Genomic DNA, 19,478 nt, shown 5'->3' on the forward strand with positions numbered 1-19,478 from the left:
TCTCGTAACCTGTTAGGGTGGCATCTCCCTGCTGAACCTTCCATCTTTGGTGGGCCATGTGCACAAGACTGATCCACAGTAGTGTCTAAATCGGGAACCGTGACCTTGGACTTTACTTCGGTTCTAGGTAAACCTATGAGTAAGCTTTATCAAACTCCATCAGCTCACCCATTTTTTCTAAGAATTAGCATACCTTACAATCTCTTGTTTCAAGTGTATAACAAGCAAGCCTTTTACATGCCAAATTCTTATAACTAAATACTGTAAATTAATTATCTCATTTTTCTAATATTATACAATCAATGTTCTTATACAAGTCAATAATTATTCTTTTCAATATATTTATTTCATTTTATACTTAGATGCAAGCATGGTTTTCTTATTAAGGTTTCTACTTGTCAAATTGTGATCAAATAAATTCTCTTATAAAGTTTACAAAAATCACAAATTTAACAAAGGTTCCCTTCCTCTTTAAAAATTTTTTTTATAAATTTTTTCTTACATCTGGGGTTCCAATTTTTTCAAGGATTTCCTGCTCCTTATCCACTCTTCATGCTGTGGATTCCCAAGATTATAGAAGTCAAGTGTGCCCTTGTTTTTGACAGCATTGTCATTTAGCTTTCTATTGGTGTAATTCATCCCCTTGGATTCCTTCCTGTCAACTGACAAACTTTCTATTCCTTCTCTCCTCATTCCTTCAGGAACTTGCTGCTTATTGAAGAAACCCCTGGTAAATTGTAGGCACTGAATTCTGCTATGTGCTTTATCCTGACTTTTTTCCCTTTTTGAGTTTCCTTCTCCTATTTGCCCTACTTATGCCTTCTTTCGCACCTTGGTTAGCTGTCCGAGACACATCTCAGGTTAAGATCCTTTCATTAGAACTCCATTCATTAGAGGTATGTTCACTCAGGGGATAACTCCCTTCCTGTGGTCTACCTTACCATTTTGACGGGGCCTAAGATTATACCTGGTTTGTTCTCATATCTTGTCTTGATTCTGGTTCTCATAGTTCCTTTCCCCTACCCTGGTTGACAATCGTTCATTTGGTATACTTGCCCCAATGCACTCTCCAAACCAAGTGTACCTGGAGAACTGTCTGTCTGTCTGAGACTGGATTCTCCTGCTCTCCCTCCTTATATAATCACACCTAAATTTATACCTTGACAGGAAATCATTACCCAGAATCAGCTTAATGTGTGGGAAAGAGGACCCGGACAGGACCAGAAACTCTTGCCAAACACACAACTTGAATTCTGGTAGGTATATCTTGAGATTCACCGATCTTGAAGCATGAGTGCTGGAGGTTGTAACACCTGATATTCTCACATGTCGCCTGAGATGGGTGATATTATCCTTAATGTAGGGCTGCATTGTCATAAAGAAGTCCTCAGACATGATGGACGACTGGGCTCCAGTGTCCAGCAAGGCTTTGCACTGTTTTCCATATGCACTGGCTATCACCATCAATTCATTAGGCTGCTCCTTCTTTCCTTGCCCTTTATTCCATACTCTGCTCGTATATGTGTGCGAGTTTAACTCTCCATTATGGCCCTTACCAAAGCATTTCCTATTTACATAATAGTCACGAGCAAGGTGTCCAATCTTGTCTCACTTGAAGCACCTTGGGGGTTCTCTACCATTGCTCAGATCAATAGTTCTCCCTTGACTCGGAGGATTTACTGTTGCTTGTTGGGAGGTGATTTCTGATAGCTTCTGCATTACTGAATCCAACCGATCAAGAAACGGATTTGAAGAAAATCCGTTCTTCAAGAAAGAAGAACGGATTTTCTCCATTCTTCCTTCTTGCGAGGTTCTGGCTGCCTTAGTTCTGTTGCCACATGCTCTCCCTGGATCGGGTGCTCGGTTTCTTTACTAAGGATTTACGTCGATGCTATTTCTTACTGACGGCCTGCGCTCGAAATTTGCTGTGTTCTGTGGCGGTGCCATACTGCGATTTCTCTAAGATCAGCTCTTAAAGATAAGAACTGGAACACGATGACGACTCGAAGCACACGGTGAGAATACAGGAACAAACAAAATGGGGGGGGTTCAATTCTGTGTTGAAGGTTTTATACGCTCCCCATGAGCGCCACCTTTCCGAGTTTGATCTCTCCTTTCGCCCTTTCGATTCGTCCCTGACTGGGTGACTTCACCATTCCTCATACGGGGCTTTCCAATTCCGGGAATGCATGCGTCTTGATGTTTTCTCAGAGGTAGCACCCACGGACGCTTGCGCTGCTATTGTAGTATTGGGCGACCTTTGTCCCTTGTTACCGAATTATTGGCATTCTTTCATGTGTAGAAATTCACTGATAATTACTCTCATGTGAGCTCTTTTTTGTTGACTTACAGTTACAATAAAGTGCAAACACACACTAACTACAATACAAAGTTCTTATTCTAATCTGCCAGTTGTTATTTCTTTTAAGACATAGTTAAATTGTGCCAAAATGATAAGTATGCTTATTTAATGGATATCTTCTGTTAAACTCTGGAAAGGTGACCTCATTTAGAGTGAGGTCAGCCGTTTCAGATCTAACAGAGTGTTTTCACAATGTGGCCAGTAGTAGAAATGACTGCTGGAGAATGACCTTGTTACTGCGTCATCTATACTGGTCAGGTGACCAGTGCAGATAACACAGTAACCAATGCACATAATATACAATGAATGGCTAGAGAAAAAATTGGTGATCCATTTACAAAGATTAATGACAGACTAAAGGATGATAAACTGCAGATGTAATCAGTCCTAAAAATGCCACTAGCAACAACACTAATTTTTCCAAAACTTTTTCAGTGATACATGATGTAGGGTTAAAAGAACACCTGCCGTGAGCCTAGAGTGGCTGAATATATGTGGTTCTCCAGATGAAGAACAGAACTGGTATTACCTCTCTCAATTATTTTAGAAAGAATGAAGGTGGGAAAATTGGTCAATAATTTGATGAAAGGCTTTTTTTTCTAACAGGAACACAATCCATTTGTCTTAATAAATCTATTTAGTCTTCTAATAGACGTTTACTTATCACTTGCATGTTGCTAATATCACAGGCTCCTTCCAACCACCAAAGACAGGAGAGCAACTGAAGAACAACTGTGAAATAGTACTACCTGGCAGCAGAGCCTTAAAAATAAGACCATAAAGGAAGATGTGTATGCATTCATTTAAACATTTTTGGGAATTTACAACCGTGTTAAAAAAACTTAGTTTAATAAAGATAATAAAAAATAAACTACAGCTTATTTTTTATTATCCTGACATTTCGGGATAATAAAAAAGTTTTCGCGTTCTGGTCCCATGGCCGCTAGACACATTCCTTAGCCAACTAAATAAACAACATAAACGAATACAGTTCACAATTGAGATTGAAAAACATAACACACTTCCGTTTCTAGATACACTTGTCACATGTCTTCCCTCTGGCAATTTTTCCTTCACTGTTTACCAGAAACCGACACATACAGGACAATATATACACATAAACTCCTACCACCACCCAACACAAAAACTAGGTGTCATCAACACTCTAAAAAACAGGGCTAAGACGATCTGTTCCAGTAAACAGGCACTGAAAGACGAATTTAAAATTATCAGCAATACTTTCCAAAAAAATGGATACATACCATATATAGGAGACTTGCAGCATACCATATATACGAGAAAGAAACAGGACTCACAATTCCTATCAGACAAAAAGAACACAAACGACACATTAAATATAATAATTATGATGAAGCTGGCCTTTCGGATCATGCCCTGAATACCTTACACATAATTTACTGGAAAAGCACTAGCTGTCTACATCGCATTAAAACATGGCATGAACGGAAATTTAAGGAAGCCTGTGAGATCATTATCAACCACGCCAATCTGAACAATAATGATGGTCTTAAAATCCCAAACATATGGAAGGCATATATTCAACCCATGGAACCTTCTTCATTAAGAACAACTATAAACAGGACTTAGAAAATCTAGTATCTTAAATAACAATTGTAATACTAAAAATAGGATACAGCCAAAACACTATTAACAAAATTCACTACAAAACCTCAATAAAAACAAAGACAAACCAGACTACAGTAAAACTATAACCATTCCCTACATTAAAGGAATATCAGACAAAATAAACAGAGTACTACAAAAATACAACCTCAAAGCCACCTTTAAACCTTCTGCAAAATTAAAAAGCTTACTCAATTCATCCAAAGACCCACTTCCTCCACTAGCCCACCCTGGAGTATACCATATTTATTGAACTTGCAACATACCATATATAGGAGAAACAGGACGCACAATTCCTATCAGACAAAAAGAACACAAACGACACATTAAATATAATAATTATGGTGAAGCTGGCTTTTCAGATCATGCCCTGAATACCTAACACAGAATTTACTGGAAAAGCATTAGCTGTCTATATCGCACTAAAACATGGTATGAAAGGAAATTTAAGGAAGCCTGTGAGATCATTATCAACCATCCCAATCTGAACAATAATGATGGTCTTAAAATCCCAAACATATGGAAGGCATATGTTCGACCCATGGAACCTTCTTCACTAAGAACTATAAACAGGACTGTAGAAAATCCAGTATCTTAAATAACAATTGTAATACTAAAAATAGAAAAGTTCCATGAGAAAAGGTCTTCAAAATGCTACAATTATGGTGTAAATAGAACAGTATATTGAATAATACATAGTCTAGTAGGAGGTATAGAGAAATGGCTTGCTGTAAAATCAGGTATCAGGTAAAATCAGTTACGATACGGATTTTTATGGAATAAGACAGAAATTAGTCAAAACACTAGATTAGCTGTATACAAGCCAGTATTAATTTTAACTTTTGATTTTGAGAGTTGGATCACAAATGCGAGTTCTGAGAAAAATTAGAAGAGTGAATAGATGGCATCAATGACATAATCATATTAAAAATTATAATATTAGAGTTAGGAACTTGATATTCTTAGCATTCAGAAGTGTGAGTAGAGCTATTCTCAAGTGGTATGGTTCACATGTTCATGGTGGACTATGTCTTGTGTTATTTTAAACGAATTGGTATAAAAGACATACCGTGCAAAACTATTATATAAAATGGGAGAAGAAAGATTAGCTAAACCGATGTATGATGCCAGGAGAGTTATTTATAATGTATTAATCCTCCTACATGCAGGTGGATTAAAGCATTCAGAAGACTGAAGATATGACAATATTGGAGTCCTGACAGAGACTGGAAGATGATTGTCAATAGGAAGTCATAATAATGTAAACCTTTCAAGTAGTACTATTAATAACATCCTTTAAACTTCTTGAGGATACATATCAGGAATTTGATGATAGTTTATTTAAATAGCTCTCTAGCATAGAGGATTCATCATGAATCATCCGACTGGGAATGACACCTGATTCAATATATGCGAGAAATTTTATATAGCCCTTTTGGAGGCTGTGTTCAATTAGACAGTCTAAGTTAGAAGCTGCAGAAATTTCCTCTTAAAAAGCTCAGGATTTTTCTTTCCAAAAGAGACAATCAAACTTAACACCTTATGTCACAAGCATATTAATGTATACCACATAGCATTAACAATTCTGAACATCAAGAGATAAAAATAAGTCAAAAGAGTAGGTGAATGGTGATTTGTTTATTTATTGTGGGTCTACTGCAATGAACTCTGGAGCTCAATAGCAATCTCCCAAAAATAATATATAAATAAATAAATAAATAATATATACACAGAAATATTTTACCTCTGTCACACATACAAGACAACTTGCCCAAAGTCTCACAAAAAGGAATACATTCTCCATCTTGGCATTTCCCTCTAAAACAGTAAATGAGAAAATAAATGTGTTTATTTTGCATTCCCATGGAAACTGAGCACAACACAAAATCAACACATTATTTCTGTAAAATTTTCCACGCTACTCTTGTAAATTAATATTTACAAGATTTAGGAGTATCCCTTCCTAGGGGTACTCTTAAAAAAAAAAAGGCAAAATTGCCATAAAAATTAATAAAATCAACACATTATTTTTGGAAATATTATTATTTTAGGGCTCTACAGAATCATAAGGTTTATCTTATGAAGTTCTATTAGTGGTCCAATCTTACCTTTATACCAAGTCACTGCCCTTATTCTTAAAAGTAGCATCCACAGAGAAAATCTCCCTTCCCACACCATTGCAGCTTTTATTTGGATACAACTTACAAGCCTCACTAATATAACCTCTTGTTATATAACTCTGCAATTAGTATTCTTCAATCTGTCCTTATAACTGAAGGTTTCACAGGCTACACTGAGTGTATGTGTGTTATGTACATATGTCTAGATTGTGTGTGTATGTATGTATGTATGTATGTATATGTGGCGATCAGCTTTTACTCGGTTGTTATACATTTGAAAAAAATAGATTTAATGACTCCAAGACCGAGATAACATATAAAGATTTTAATGATAAATACTACTAGTTTCGGCATATAGCAGCCTTCTTCAGGTATTTATAAAGGAAAGGAATACTAATAAACATTGAATTATTTAAACAAACTGTGAATTACAGGTACAAATTGCCTCACATAATCGATACATAAAAACGTTGTATTTTTCAAGTTGTTCCAACTGGCGTGCCATTGTTTGTTGCAATCGTGCGTGCAAGTTCACGTGAACGCCAATATTGAATAACTGCAGCATGGCTATCTGGGATGTTATAACTTAAATTATTATTTAAGTGGACCGGGTTCAGTAGGATTTCCCTTGATTCTACGATTTTCCTTTCAAACTCATCTTCACAGCGAAAAATATTTTCTGATCTATTCCAGCAATTTGACCATACTTTGGTCAAACTAACAAATCTATTGAACAACGCATAGAAGAGCATAAGAGAGACATCTCATACAAAAGATCTCATGCAACTGCGTTATCCAGTCATGTTCTTTTTTCAAATAATCCTAATGATGACCAACAAAGCCACTCTGTATGCTGGAATAGATCAGAAAATATTTTTCGCTGTGAAGATGAGTTTGAAAGGAAAATCGTAGAATCAAGGGAAATCCTACTGAACCTGGTCCACTTAAATAATAATTTAAGTTATAACATCCCAGATAGCCATGCTGCAGTTATTCAATATTGGTGTTCACATGAACTTGCACGCACAATTGCAACAAACAATGGCACGCCAGTTGGAACAACTTGAAAAATACAACGTTTTTATGTATCGATTATGTGAGGCAATTTGTACCTGTAATTTACAGTTTGTTTAAATAATTCAATGTTTATTAGTATTCCTTTCCTTTATAAATACCTGAAGAAGGCTGCTATGTGCCGAAACTATATAGTAGTATTTATCATTAAAATCTTTATATGTTATCTCGGTCTTGGAGTCATTAAATCTATTTTTTTCAAATATATATATATATATATATATATATATTATTATTATTATCATCATCATCATCATCACGGGTGACTCCAGGGAGTCCTTAGACTCATCGAGGGAGGCCCTAAACATATCCACACAACTATACGACATTCTCACAGTATCTATCATACCTTGCCTTGAACTCACTCACCATCATGGCACCCACAACAGACTCTGGCAGCTTATTCCACTCATTTACCACTCTAAAAGTAAAGAACCCAGCTCTAACACCCCTGCTAACCACACTATTGCCCAGCTTCCATAGGTGTCCCCTAGTTCTACCACCACCAGTCCTGATCTCAAAAATATCCTCTGAATTAATCTTATAGAAACCCTTTAGCAATTTGAATGTTTCAATCATATCTCCCCTTTTCCGCCTATCAACTAATTTCTGTAATCCACATATCTTCAACCTGTTCTCATATGGTTCATTCCATAGACCCACTATCATCTTAGTCACTTGCCTCTGGATCCTCTCCACCTCCTCCCCATCAAGAAGTAACCGAGGTCACCAAATCTGGGCACAGTAGTCGAGATGAAGTCTTATTAAGGCTCGGTACAGAGGTACAATAACTTGCTTGCCTCTGCTCGTCAAGATATTTTTCAACACCCAAGTGAGTTGATGAGCTGATTTAGCTACTTTTGCAATGTGCTCCCTAAACTTCATCTCCCTATTCACCAACACTCCCAAGTGCCTGGCCTCATCAATCTCCTGGAGTACGGTTCCACCCATGTAGTATACTGCTGCTAATCTTTTCACCCCAAATGCATAACCTTACATTTTGTCACATTAAATTGACATCCATTCTCCTTAGCCCAGAATTCCAATCTATCCAAGTCATCCTGCAAGATTTTGACATCTTCTGCATTCACTATTGCCTTACCCAACTTTGCATCATCAGCGAACAAATGAACTGTTCCTCTTAGATCCTTCCCTATATTGTTAATGAACAAATTAAACAGCAGTGGTCCAAGAACTGAACCCTACGGCACACCACTAGTCACAGGCTGTCTTTTGGACTCTACTCCTGAATAAACTACTCTTTGATATCTCTCCATCAACCACCCACCTATCCATTTCACCAACCCTATATCCATTCCCATATGTTGTAGTTTACGGATTACAATTCCATGTGGTATCCTGTCAAACGCCTTTGCCAAGTTCAGTAGTATCACTGTAAACCCATTACCCTTATCCAGTTCAGCCGTCACCTTGTTATAAAACTTGAGCAAGTTACTGAGGCATGATCTACTCTTGACAAAGCCATGCTGTCCCTCATTTTCATCAATCCATTCCTGTATTTTTCCCTTGACTACTTTCTCCAAGTCCTTGACAACGACTCCTGATATGCTGATCGGTCGGTAATTTGCAACCGTAGTCTTGGATCCTCCTTTATGCAGTGGAACTATTTTCTCCTCTTTCCATGCCTTCGGGACTAAACCAGACCCAAGACTCAGATTAAACAACATGGTCAAGGGCACTGATAATTCTTTAGCTGCTTCACGCAAGACCCATGCCCATATACCATCCAATCCCACAGATGTATTCACATTAAGGTTCTGTAATAGACTATTCATCTCCATTTCATTCATCACAATTCCCGTATAAATTAATGGTTCCTTCATTTTTTCAATGTCACCACCTGGATGATATACTTTTGCAAAGTGCTCGCTCAGTAACTCCACTATATTGACTGATTCAGTGACCTCCTTACCATTGTCATTCCTTAAAATCATTTTGCCGTGTACAGTTTTTTTTTTGCTTGCAGTATATTGAAAGAACTGCCTGGGATTCTCTTTAGCTTGCATAGCTAGTTTCCTTTCATAATCAGCTTTTGCTTTTTTTACCACACTCGTTACCCTTCTGGCCTGCACTTTATACCGTTCGTGTGCCTGCAGGTCACCTCTTTCTTTAAATTCCCTCCACAGTTGTTTCTTTTTTTGCAGCTCAAGCTTAATGGCGTTATTCATCCATTTAACCCCTACTTGTTTTACTATTCGGACCCTAGGTATACAATCAGCCATAACTTCCTGTAAATGCTCCTTGACCACTTCCCATGCTCTATCGGCATCCAGCCCTTGCAGTTGTACATGCCTTGGCACGGATCCAAGCAATCTCTTGAGCTTGTCATACTTGCCAGCAAGGTAATTCCACATATACTCTGCCTTAATCGAAAATTCCACACCTTTAGCCACCTCCCAGGCCAAGACCTTATGATCACTCTCATCAATAGGTGGCAACATGGTCATATTCATTACAGTCAAATTCTCAGATGCTATTACCAGGTCACGCACTCTCACACCCCTAGTATTTTCAATTACATGCTGTCTCAAATAGTTATCCCTTAATAATTAAATAAAATCCATTTCCTTCCTCAAATGTGTCCTCTCCTCTTTCCAATCAATGTTACCATAGTTGAAATCCCCTAATAATTACCCTCCTTCCACTCATTTCATCAATTTGTTTATATATATATATATAAAATTGTATTGGCATTTATATCATACATTTCAGTTTTAACACCAACATTTTTATATATATATATATATACTTTTCAATCTTAACACCAAAATTACACTCTTCAAAGGGAATGAAATTTTGGTGTTAAAATTGAAAAGTATGATACTAAATGCCAATACAATATAATGTCTAACTAAATGCCAATAATTTTTTTTCTAATTTTATTAATTTTTCATTTTTTATTTTCTTCTTTATATACTCTGGGAATATTGCTCTAGAGACCAATCATGGAACTTTTTCAAGCCATTAAAGACCTCCAATAAGCAGAGTGATGGTCTCTCACTGGAAATTCATCTCTCACCTAAAGATGATCACAAACATCCATGCAATGGTGGGAGTCAAACCTACTTGGCCAATCAGGCTGGCAACATACAGTGTACAGTATGATACAGATATACAGTGTAATAAATAAAAAATAAATGTACACTGTATGTCTGTACAGTGTATAGATATACAGGGTGATTATAAAATAACGTCAAGTGTTCAGAGCCCTCTAGCGAATAACATATTGGACGAAACACACTGATATTCGGTAGATGTACACAGTGGAACATGGGGATTCGATTTAACAAAAAAAAGTACCAAAAGTCGCCAACAGGGGAAATTTTGGCACTGCCAAATTAATTTTAGTAGGTGTGACTAATGAATGACTAAATGGCAAATGAGAAGCAGCACACATCAATTTCATGACATTTATTGTTAATTAGAAATGCGGTTCAATATGACCACCATTCTGATGTTCCATGAACTGCATATGGTGCATGACATTTTCCACAGTGGCTTGCAACATATCGGAATTGATTTGTCTCATGTGTAACGTTATTTGATCTTTCAAAGTTGGAATATCGAGTACATGTCCTTGATACACAATGCTTTTAAGAGATCCCCACAGCCAAAAGTCACAAGGATTGAGATCAGGCGATCTCGGTGGCCATGGCATGGGAAATGCATGACTAATGATTCTTCTGTCAGAGAAATGTTGTCACAAAACACGCTGTACCTGAAGTCCGATGTGGGGTGATGCACCATCCTGCATGAAGATGGTCGAATCGAGACATCCTCTTTGCTGCAGTTGTGGAACCACAAAGTTCTGTAGCATATTGGCATACCTGTTAGCACTGACGGAACAGGTCACTGGTCCATTTTGGCAATTTTCCTCGTAAAAGTAAGGAACGATGATAAAAGATGCCGTAAATCTGCACCACACTATGACTTTGGGCGAGTGGATAGGCATCTGCAGACACGTGCAGATTAGTTGCAGCCCATATGCGACAGTTGCATGTGTTAATATCGTTGTTCAAATAAAAGCGCGCTTCGTCACTCCATAAAATCTGCCACAGCCATGCATCATCCACTTCCATGAGCGCTAAGAATCTCAAAGATAAGTCGATTTGTGTGGTCACATCACCAGGGCGCAATTCTTGAACATGAATGATTTTATAGGGGTAAAACTTCAACATCTGATGTAGGATTTTCCACACCATTGTGTATACGATATCTGCTTGCCGGGATATTGCTCATGCACTGCTGGTACCCTGCACATTCGTCATCTCCTGTTCTACAATAGCAGTTGCAACTTGTTGATGATTGATTGGTTTGCAGCCCCTGCCTACCCGCACTGCTAGAGTTCCAGTAGTTTCAAATCGCCCAATCAGTTTTCATAAGTTTGTTAGGCTAATCGGTCCTTTTCGTAAATTTTTCATACACCGAAAATCACGAAGACAAGCACCGGCATTATTGTTCTGCTGATAATAGAGTGTGACTAACAAAACACGCTCACGTAAGGTAAGCGGCATCGAAAAGCAGTTCGTCTACGAATGATAAGAAATCTCACAGGCTTTCCTTTTATTGCATGATTGCTCACAAGAAACACGATAATGCAAATTAATGCATTTTACTCAGAAAACAGTGCCAAAATTTCCCTGTTGGCGACTTTTGGTACTTTTTTTTTTCCGTTAAATCGAATCCCCATGCTCCACTGTGTACGTCTACCGAATATTGGTGTGTTTCATCCAATACATTACTCACTAGAGGGCTCTGAACACTTGACGTTATTTTATAATCACTCTGTATATACAGTGTAACAAATACTGAAACATTACTGTACAGTGCATCTGTGTGTTTACAGTGAAATAATCAGGCTAGAAACACAAGAAGCAAGAATAATTCTTCAAGGCTGCTGTTTTATTAATTGGCTGATTCATTGGAAGAGGCAGGGAAAGCTAGCTAGTTAACAACAAATTCTTGAAATTCAGGAATTGCAACAAAGCAGTCTGAGAATGGTTCACCAGATGCATAACTTGTAGAAGGTCTAGGCTCATCTTCAGGGAGTGAGGTGGCAGCAGGAGTGGGCTTCTTTAAATTTTATACATTATGTTCAACTTAGTCTGCACAGTGTGCCTTTTCTTTTCTGCATAAATTTCTCTGTAGCAAGCAATTGCAACTTGCATTCATTGTCTATTTTGCTAAATCTCTCCAAGTTGGGGTCTATTTCCTCAAACAACTGAATTGCCTTATTTGGTTAAAAGGGGAGTGCATCCTCTTCGTGTTTTTCTGTCTCTCTCCTTTTCTTCTGCAACTTTCAGTGCTTCTAGCTGTATAAGGTCTTTGAAGGTCTTCCTCCATTCAGCAACTGCTCTACATCTTGTCACCAATCTCTTGTAAGGTTTGTCTTTGTTGTATTCTATGAATTTAGGAACATACAGATTCAGCAGCTTCATCCAAACACCATTCATATCTCTGCTCTCACCTCACTTTATGCTGCATCTACATCCTTTGTATAATGTAAGATAATATATTACTTCCAAACATCTTTGAGGGTTTTCTCACCCTCAGTAGCAGCAATAGCCTGGGAAAAAAAGTATTTGTTAAATAATATGTACTGAAGGTAGCAATAACACCCTAATTCACAGGACACAGAAGTGATTTGGTGAATTTGTTAATGGAATGCCCATTATAAGTAAGTGGTCATAAATTGCAGACATCAGAAATCGAAGACTACAATGGTTAAATTCAGCCGGGCCTGGACCTGGAGTATTTTTTCTTTTGTGACTTTTCTCCCTTTACGGTAATTATGCCTACATTATTGTTATTATTCAACAACTGGCTATAGTTTTGAATGTGTATATAAAGTCAATATCAACAGTCGCCTCATTACGGATGCGTGATGAAAGAGACGGGGAGGTTTAGTGTGCTGTAGTGATTGATGAGCAAACATTATACCAGCGTAGTGTAGCGGAATTTTGACAGACTTGTAGTGATATTTTGTCTTTTCTGGTTGGCAACACTGAAAAAATGTTGAGACAATCTAGCAATAGCCTCACTTTTATGATCCTTATTTTAAGGGCCCCAGAGCTTATTTGTTTAGAATTTAACCAAGATCATAAGACTAGTTGTATAGAGTTAGGATAAGGGACCACAAAATGGCAGCAACCATCTGTCATACTTTCTTCCCCAGATAGTCTTGGGCCAGCTATTCATAACTAAGGGTAGAGATTAGCTGACCCCAGTTTCCAATAGTTAGGGCTGAACTGCCTCACATACTTCCTTTGGGAATACAAAATTTTTGTTATTTTGTTGATCCCATATTTCTTATCAGTTTTATTCTCTGCAATTCTTGGTACATTATCAGTTCTTTTGCATATGGGTACAAGAGGTGATCAAAAATATCTTCAGACAGATATTTTTGATACTTTATTCGGGATGGGTAAGTTGGCAGCTTGACTTAATTGTGAGTGAACTGATTTAAAATGAAATTATTTTTTCTTGCTGTCAGATAGAAAAATATGAAACTGATGTGATAAAACAAATGTGTGTATGTGTTCTGTTCTGGTGCAAGCTAGGTGAGACAGCCACAAAAAGTGATGATAAACAAATGTGAATGTAATTTGTTCCACTGCAAACTTGGTAAGATAGCCATGGAAATATATGAAATATTTAACAAGCACAGCATATTTGGAGAAAATAGCTAATTAATTCAAGATTTGATCCTCCAATGTCAAGCACAAAAAGGCATGATAATAATAATGATCACTTAATTGTTATATAGTGGTGCATCACTAATTTCTTCCCCTAGGCTGAATTATGAATTCTACAGGAACATTTTTGAGATTATTTAATCAGAAACAGCATTACAAACAATCTTCTGGAAAACCTGGTTTCTGTACTGAAGGATGTACCATGACATATGGTCCTGAGTGTACAGGAATGTGAGGCATGTTTGAGTGTTCTTTGAATGGTTTGTCTGTTTTGCAAGATAAAAAAAAGTTTCTATGAGGAAAAAACTTGTCACCTCCATATCAGATTAGCCAATTGCCTTCTGTCACTGGAATTCAGGTTCAAGTCTTTCTAACTAAAAGTCAACCATTGCACATCCTCACAAATTTGATAAGGAGTTATTACAAATTGCAGCATATCCATGGCTCTCACCTACTTTACACACCAGATTTGGGACACTCGAAACATCTTTTTCTCAGGATTGGAAGCAAACAAAAAAGGGAAATTGATTAAGTTTTTGTGAAAATACAACAGATGAATTTGACATGATAGCAACATACCAGCTAAGATGCATGGAACAATAGAAGGATTGTTGTATATATTTGTTTGAAAAAAATTAGGTTATTGGTTTGAAAGAAATGAGGTATCTGAAAGTGACTTGTGTGTTTTAATTTCTTTAAAAAATATGCTTCTTGAGACTTCTTCAATAACGTTAATGGTAATTAAAAAAATAATGGCCATGTCATTCCTTTGACAATTTCGGTCCATAATTTCTCTCTTTCTCTTTTTTTTTTGAACAGTCTCTATAGTTCTTTTATTACTACATCACACTTCAGGCTGCATTACTTAGAGTAGAAAAGCAAGTAGTGACAACACTGCTGCCAGTATTCTAAAACAATTTCTTTAAACTTATTATGTATAACTACCTTGTTACACAAAATAGCTAATTCATGCATCAAACGTCTGCATGTAAGAGGAGTGTTAGATCCTGAATGGAGAACTTCTTGACAAGTTATTCATTCAGGAATCTAACATGAAAGGTTAACAAAAATATAAAAAAATTGCATAATACCTGCTTACTAGTGGAAGGTGAGAACCACCTAGTTTATTGTATGTGAAAGTATATATCAGTATGTGTAATGTATTGGAAATATTTATTGTCAGACGGAAAGCTAAGATCGGGAATTATGTCAGATTAGCATTATATGTAAAGGAAATGCTAGCTTGTTTTATGTCTTATTAAGCTACTAAAATATCATAAGTCGCCAGACAGGCAATGACTAATAGATCAAAGGTCACGTCTGGACCGCACATGCCTACTGTAATGCTGAAGGTTGCAGCTTATGGGAAAGCTGACGTAAGCGCACTTTCCTCGAAAACAACACTTAGTAGCAAGGAGGAAAGCAAAGGATCACCTAAGAGCGATGTAAGTTAAGGATCGTGCGGAAAAAGAATACAGAGAAAGAGGGTGCTGAAAAAGAATATATAAGGCAATACGCGCCAAGTTGCAAGCTCTCTTTTTTTTTAGTCTTTCCGGTATTTCGATATCGAGGACTCTCGACGAGCGATCGGAGATAGAAAGAGCTGGGGTGCTATGTCATCGGACAGTGGGCCATATTCCTGATAGCGCTGAGAAATATTCTGCAGAGAGCCGTACGAGAATCAATAGCTCATGCACAATTGTGCCAGTCGCTGGATGACCCACCCGAGGGAGTGGAGAAAACCCGTAGTTCCAGCCATAACCAGACTGTATCCGGTAGCAGTGAGAGGAACAAAACGAGGCCTGACCCAGAGATAGCAAAGACGAAGGATGACCCGAGCAACACATGGTCGTTAACAGACCTTCGGAAGGACTTGGTAATGTAGAGATCTTTTGTTTTATGTCTTGGATTTGTTAGAAGATAGAATTTGTGTCTTGATAAAGAAAATGAGGACATTTTAGAGAACTTTGATAGGATAAAGTAATTAATACAGCCAATTCTATTAAACAAAGAATTGTATAGGATGAATCTCTAATTTGTATATGATTGAAGTAGTGAGAACCTTTTTTTAAGTTGAACAAATTTAATTAAGAAAGAAGTGAGTTGTGAATTATCTGTTTTAGAGTAATAGGATGAAAGGATTTAATTTGAATGCGACATTGTTTTATTTTCCATTAGTATTATATGATTTAGCATGTCAGCTTATGTAAAAGAGTTTGATTAGTATTGAACTGTTTGTCTAGCTCAGCATAAGATATTCACTTAGCTAGGAACTTGGAAGTCTTAATAATTTGATGCATAATTTATGTACTTGTCTTTTAGTATTAATAAACATGTTTTGTTACTTAAACCTAAGTCATGCCTGATTTTGAGGTGTCAAGCTACCACTTGTGAAAATAGAACCAATAGTGGGAAGGAGTTTAGATAAATATATGTTTGAGATTAGATCTTAGGTCATGACTGCAAGGTACCAAGCTCTATATACTCGAGTGTGAATTCTACATTAAGGTATATGCCTGTAGACTTAGGAATATTTCCCTGAACTTGAATTATATTCTTGTTATAGGAAACTGGCTGGCACAGTTAAAAATATAAATTTGCCAGTTTCTAAAAAGGAAATATCCCTGGGAGCCAAACAAGGTTATATAAAGGGTAAAATATATAATATGAAGATAGAAAACATTTCATAATAGGAGGAAATGGTTTTCCATGTCACATGAAGAAAAGCCATATATGTCTAAAATGGTAAATTTCTATCATAACATCATATAATGAAAATACATCGCCTTTCCCTTAATGTGTTAGATCCAGTTACTGTCAAGACTAAGCAGCTTGGCTTAGTGGCAGGGCAGTTAATCCTATCTATGTTTTCTATATCTACCAAAGCAAGTATTATCTACCTTGGTTTGTCTTCTTTATGGAAATGAAAAATCTTCTATCTCCACATGAGACCAATTAACTCAACCTCAAGTTAGCAAGTAATTATAATGGCTCTTCACAGGATTTAAACCCAAGTCTTTACAATCAAATGGTATTATTAATACCAAAGGAGCTATGCAGACTCTGGAAGATACTTCTGTAACTCAATTATTTATCTTTAGTGTAAACATTGTTTATTCACCCATCAAATAACTTTTTGACATAAACTTCTAATTACTTCAATAGTAGTAACAGTCTTATAGCAAAAAAGTTTGTTAGTAATTAAACAAATTCTTAGTTAATAAATTATGTTCTGTTAGATATGAAAAAAAAAAAAAAAATCAGTATCAAAAAGTTAGATGATATTTTTTTAAATCAAAGAAATCACCTGTCTAAACATGAAGATCCATTGGACTGATGACGAGAAGGTGGACAGTCAGGAGTTTCTCCTGTGAAAGAGTGTTAAGGAAAATATGTGCAAAGAAATGCATTTAATATATTAATCTAAATATTTAAAATACATAAACCTCTACAATGTACAAACCTCAGTTGTTAAGAAGTTATTTTATAAAATAAGGATTGGGTCTGTATTAAATTATGTAGCATCTATGCATTACATTTTAATGTGCTGCTTTAGTTTTCAATGTTTATATAAGCGATGAAGGTTCAATAATATGTTCTTATATTAGTCATGAATATGTATAAGTAATCACCTATCAAGAAAACAAAAATCAGTAGGCTTTCAATGTTTAATTACAGTTAATCTCTCAGTTATCCAGATACCCAATCAAAATCAATTAATTACTAACTCAAGTACTTGGCTCTCTGCTTGAGCTAGCTAGATAACCACAATTTCTGAAAGGCTGTTCATATGACAGCCAGATAATGAAGCATCTGCAGAAAAATGCCTTAACACCCAAAACTGTTCATGAGGACATAATGAAAGAAGCCACCCTATGCTAAAGTTAAAAACTAGCCAGCAGAATTATTGTTTGAGGGAGGATGTTAAAGAGTTGTTGGAAAAAGCGAAAAAGAAGAGCGACAGAGCGAAGTTTGTGATTCTGCTGGTATCCAGAAAATTTTATTTTTCAATAAAATAATTTATTGAAAAAAAAATTTTATTGAAAAACAGTTCATCAAAAAAGCAATTAATTGAAAGGCAGTTCCTTGAAAAAGAAATTTCATTCAACAGTAATTAATCGAAAACATACTTCACTGAAAGGCAATTCATCAAAACTACAAATGATCAAATGAACAGTTCGCCAAAAAATGAATTATAAGACATGTGAAGCAAAGTGTATTTATTAAAAAGAACTACAGTTTTTAATGGATTAACTTGTGATGTACTTGAAGCTTAGCATGATATTCCTTTATATATGTAGGTGTGTGAGACTTTTTTTTTTGAGGGATATTCCTTCCAATCAGTATATGTGTTTCGTGTATTTTACGTGTTTTACACAATCTGGAAAAGATTATGTAAAATATCTTAATTATTATTCCTTTTATCCTACTCTCTCTCAACTGAATGGTTGATGGAGTAGCAATGGAGAATAATTAGAGAATAAGATGGTTTCCCGTTGTCTTCCTCATCCAGTAAATGTTTTATGTCCATAGATATGTATGTTCATGAGGACTAGTTTGTGGGATGAAATGCCGGAGTTTCTGGGAGTAAAACTGCCATCTCCATATGAGGCCAGATAACTCACCTTTGGTTGAAAAGGACTGATAAAAATTCTTTGTGTTATGCATGGAATTTGAACTCAGGTCTTTCTAACTAAAGGGCTTTGTTTATACCAACTGAACTACAGAGGCTCCACACACCAGTTATATGGGATGAATTTTACTCAGATTTGGTATTTGGACCTCTTACAAAAATTTTTCGAACCGTTCCAGTTTTCAGTTCAACTATATTTGGGGCTACAAAGGGACAACATGTCAAAATTTTATATTGCAATAACTCTCTGATATAGTGGAATACACGAAAATGTCATAATTTGTAAAACACACAAGAAGTCTGTGTGGTTCAGTTTTAGTTCCAATAGGATCACTTTTATATTAGAAAATTTTGGTAAAGAAGTTTCAAAATGATATTAATAATTCCACTCTAGCTGAATGAAATTTAATGACATTTTATAGTTAAGATCTATATTAAAATTTGTGAGTTTTGATTTCAATTTGATTACTGTTGTTGTAAAAAAATGTTATAAAAAATTAGGTAGAATGAAATTTTTTGTCTAGAGATAAATCACTATCTACATAACGAAGTAGTAGGAATGTTGTAAAAAAAAACAACAATATAATTATAACATCTCAATGATTACCTACATATGTTGTCTACATCTTGGATGATGTTAGATATTCTTACCAAACATTTTAAAACAAGTGTTTTCAAGACAATTCTTTTTCGATGAATTATGAAATAATTTATCAAAAAATTATTGGTGAATTGTTTTTTTTGATCAATTGCATTTGTGAGGAATTGTTTCTTAGATAAATTGCCTTTTTCGATGAATTGTCATTCATTAAATTGTTGTTCAATTAATTCTTTATTTGACGAATTTGTTTGATGAATTGCCATTCAGGAAACTGTCTTTCGATGAATTTTCATGGAATTAAGTCTTCTACCACACTATGATAGAGGCA

At 36.1% G+C, this 19,478-nt stretch overlaps 1 protein-coding gene across 1 annotated transcript in view; it reads right to left on the reverse strand.

Moving 5' to 3' along the window:
* The window catches only part of Tace (ADAM 17-like protease Tace), a 238,743-nt gene that overhangs the window by 49,931 nt on the left and 169,334 nt on the right, over positions 1–19,478 (reverse strand). Inside the window, exons 13-14 of the mRNA XM_090406973.1 lie at positions 17,224–17,286; positions 5,751–5,824 (exon numbers count right to left, since the gene is read on the reverse strand). Of these exons, the coding sequence (XP_090263099.1) occupies positions 5,751–5,824; positions 17,224–17,286 (137 nt within the window). The remainder of the gene's footprint in view (positions 1–5,750; positions 5,825–17,223; positions 17,287–19,478) is intronic.

The sequence above is a fragment of the Typopeltis vanoorti genome, chromosome 17 (assembly GCF_054136105.1).
Source record: "Typopeltis vanoorti isolate ZY-2024b chromosome 17, IOZ_Tvanoo_1.0, whole genome shotgun sequence".
In the NCBI taxonomy this organism is placed as follows: Eukaryota; Metazoa; Arthropoda; class Arachnida; order Uropygi; family Thelyphonidae; genus Typopeltis; species Typopeltis vanoorti.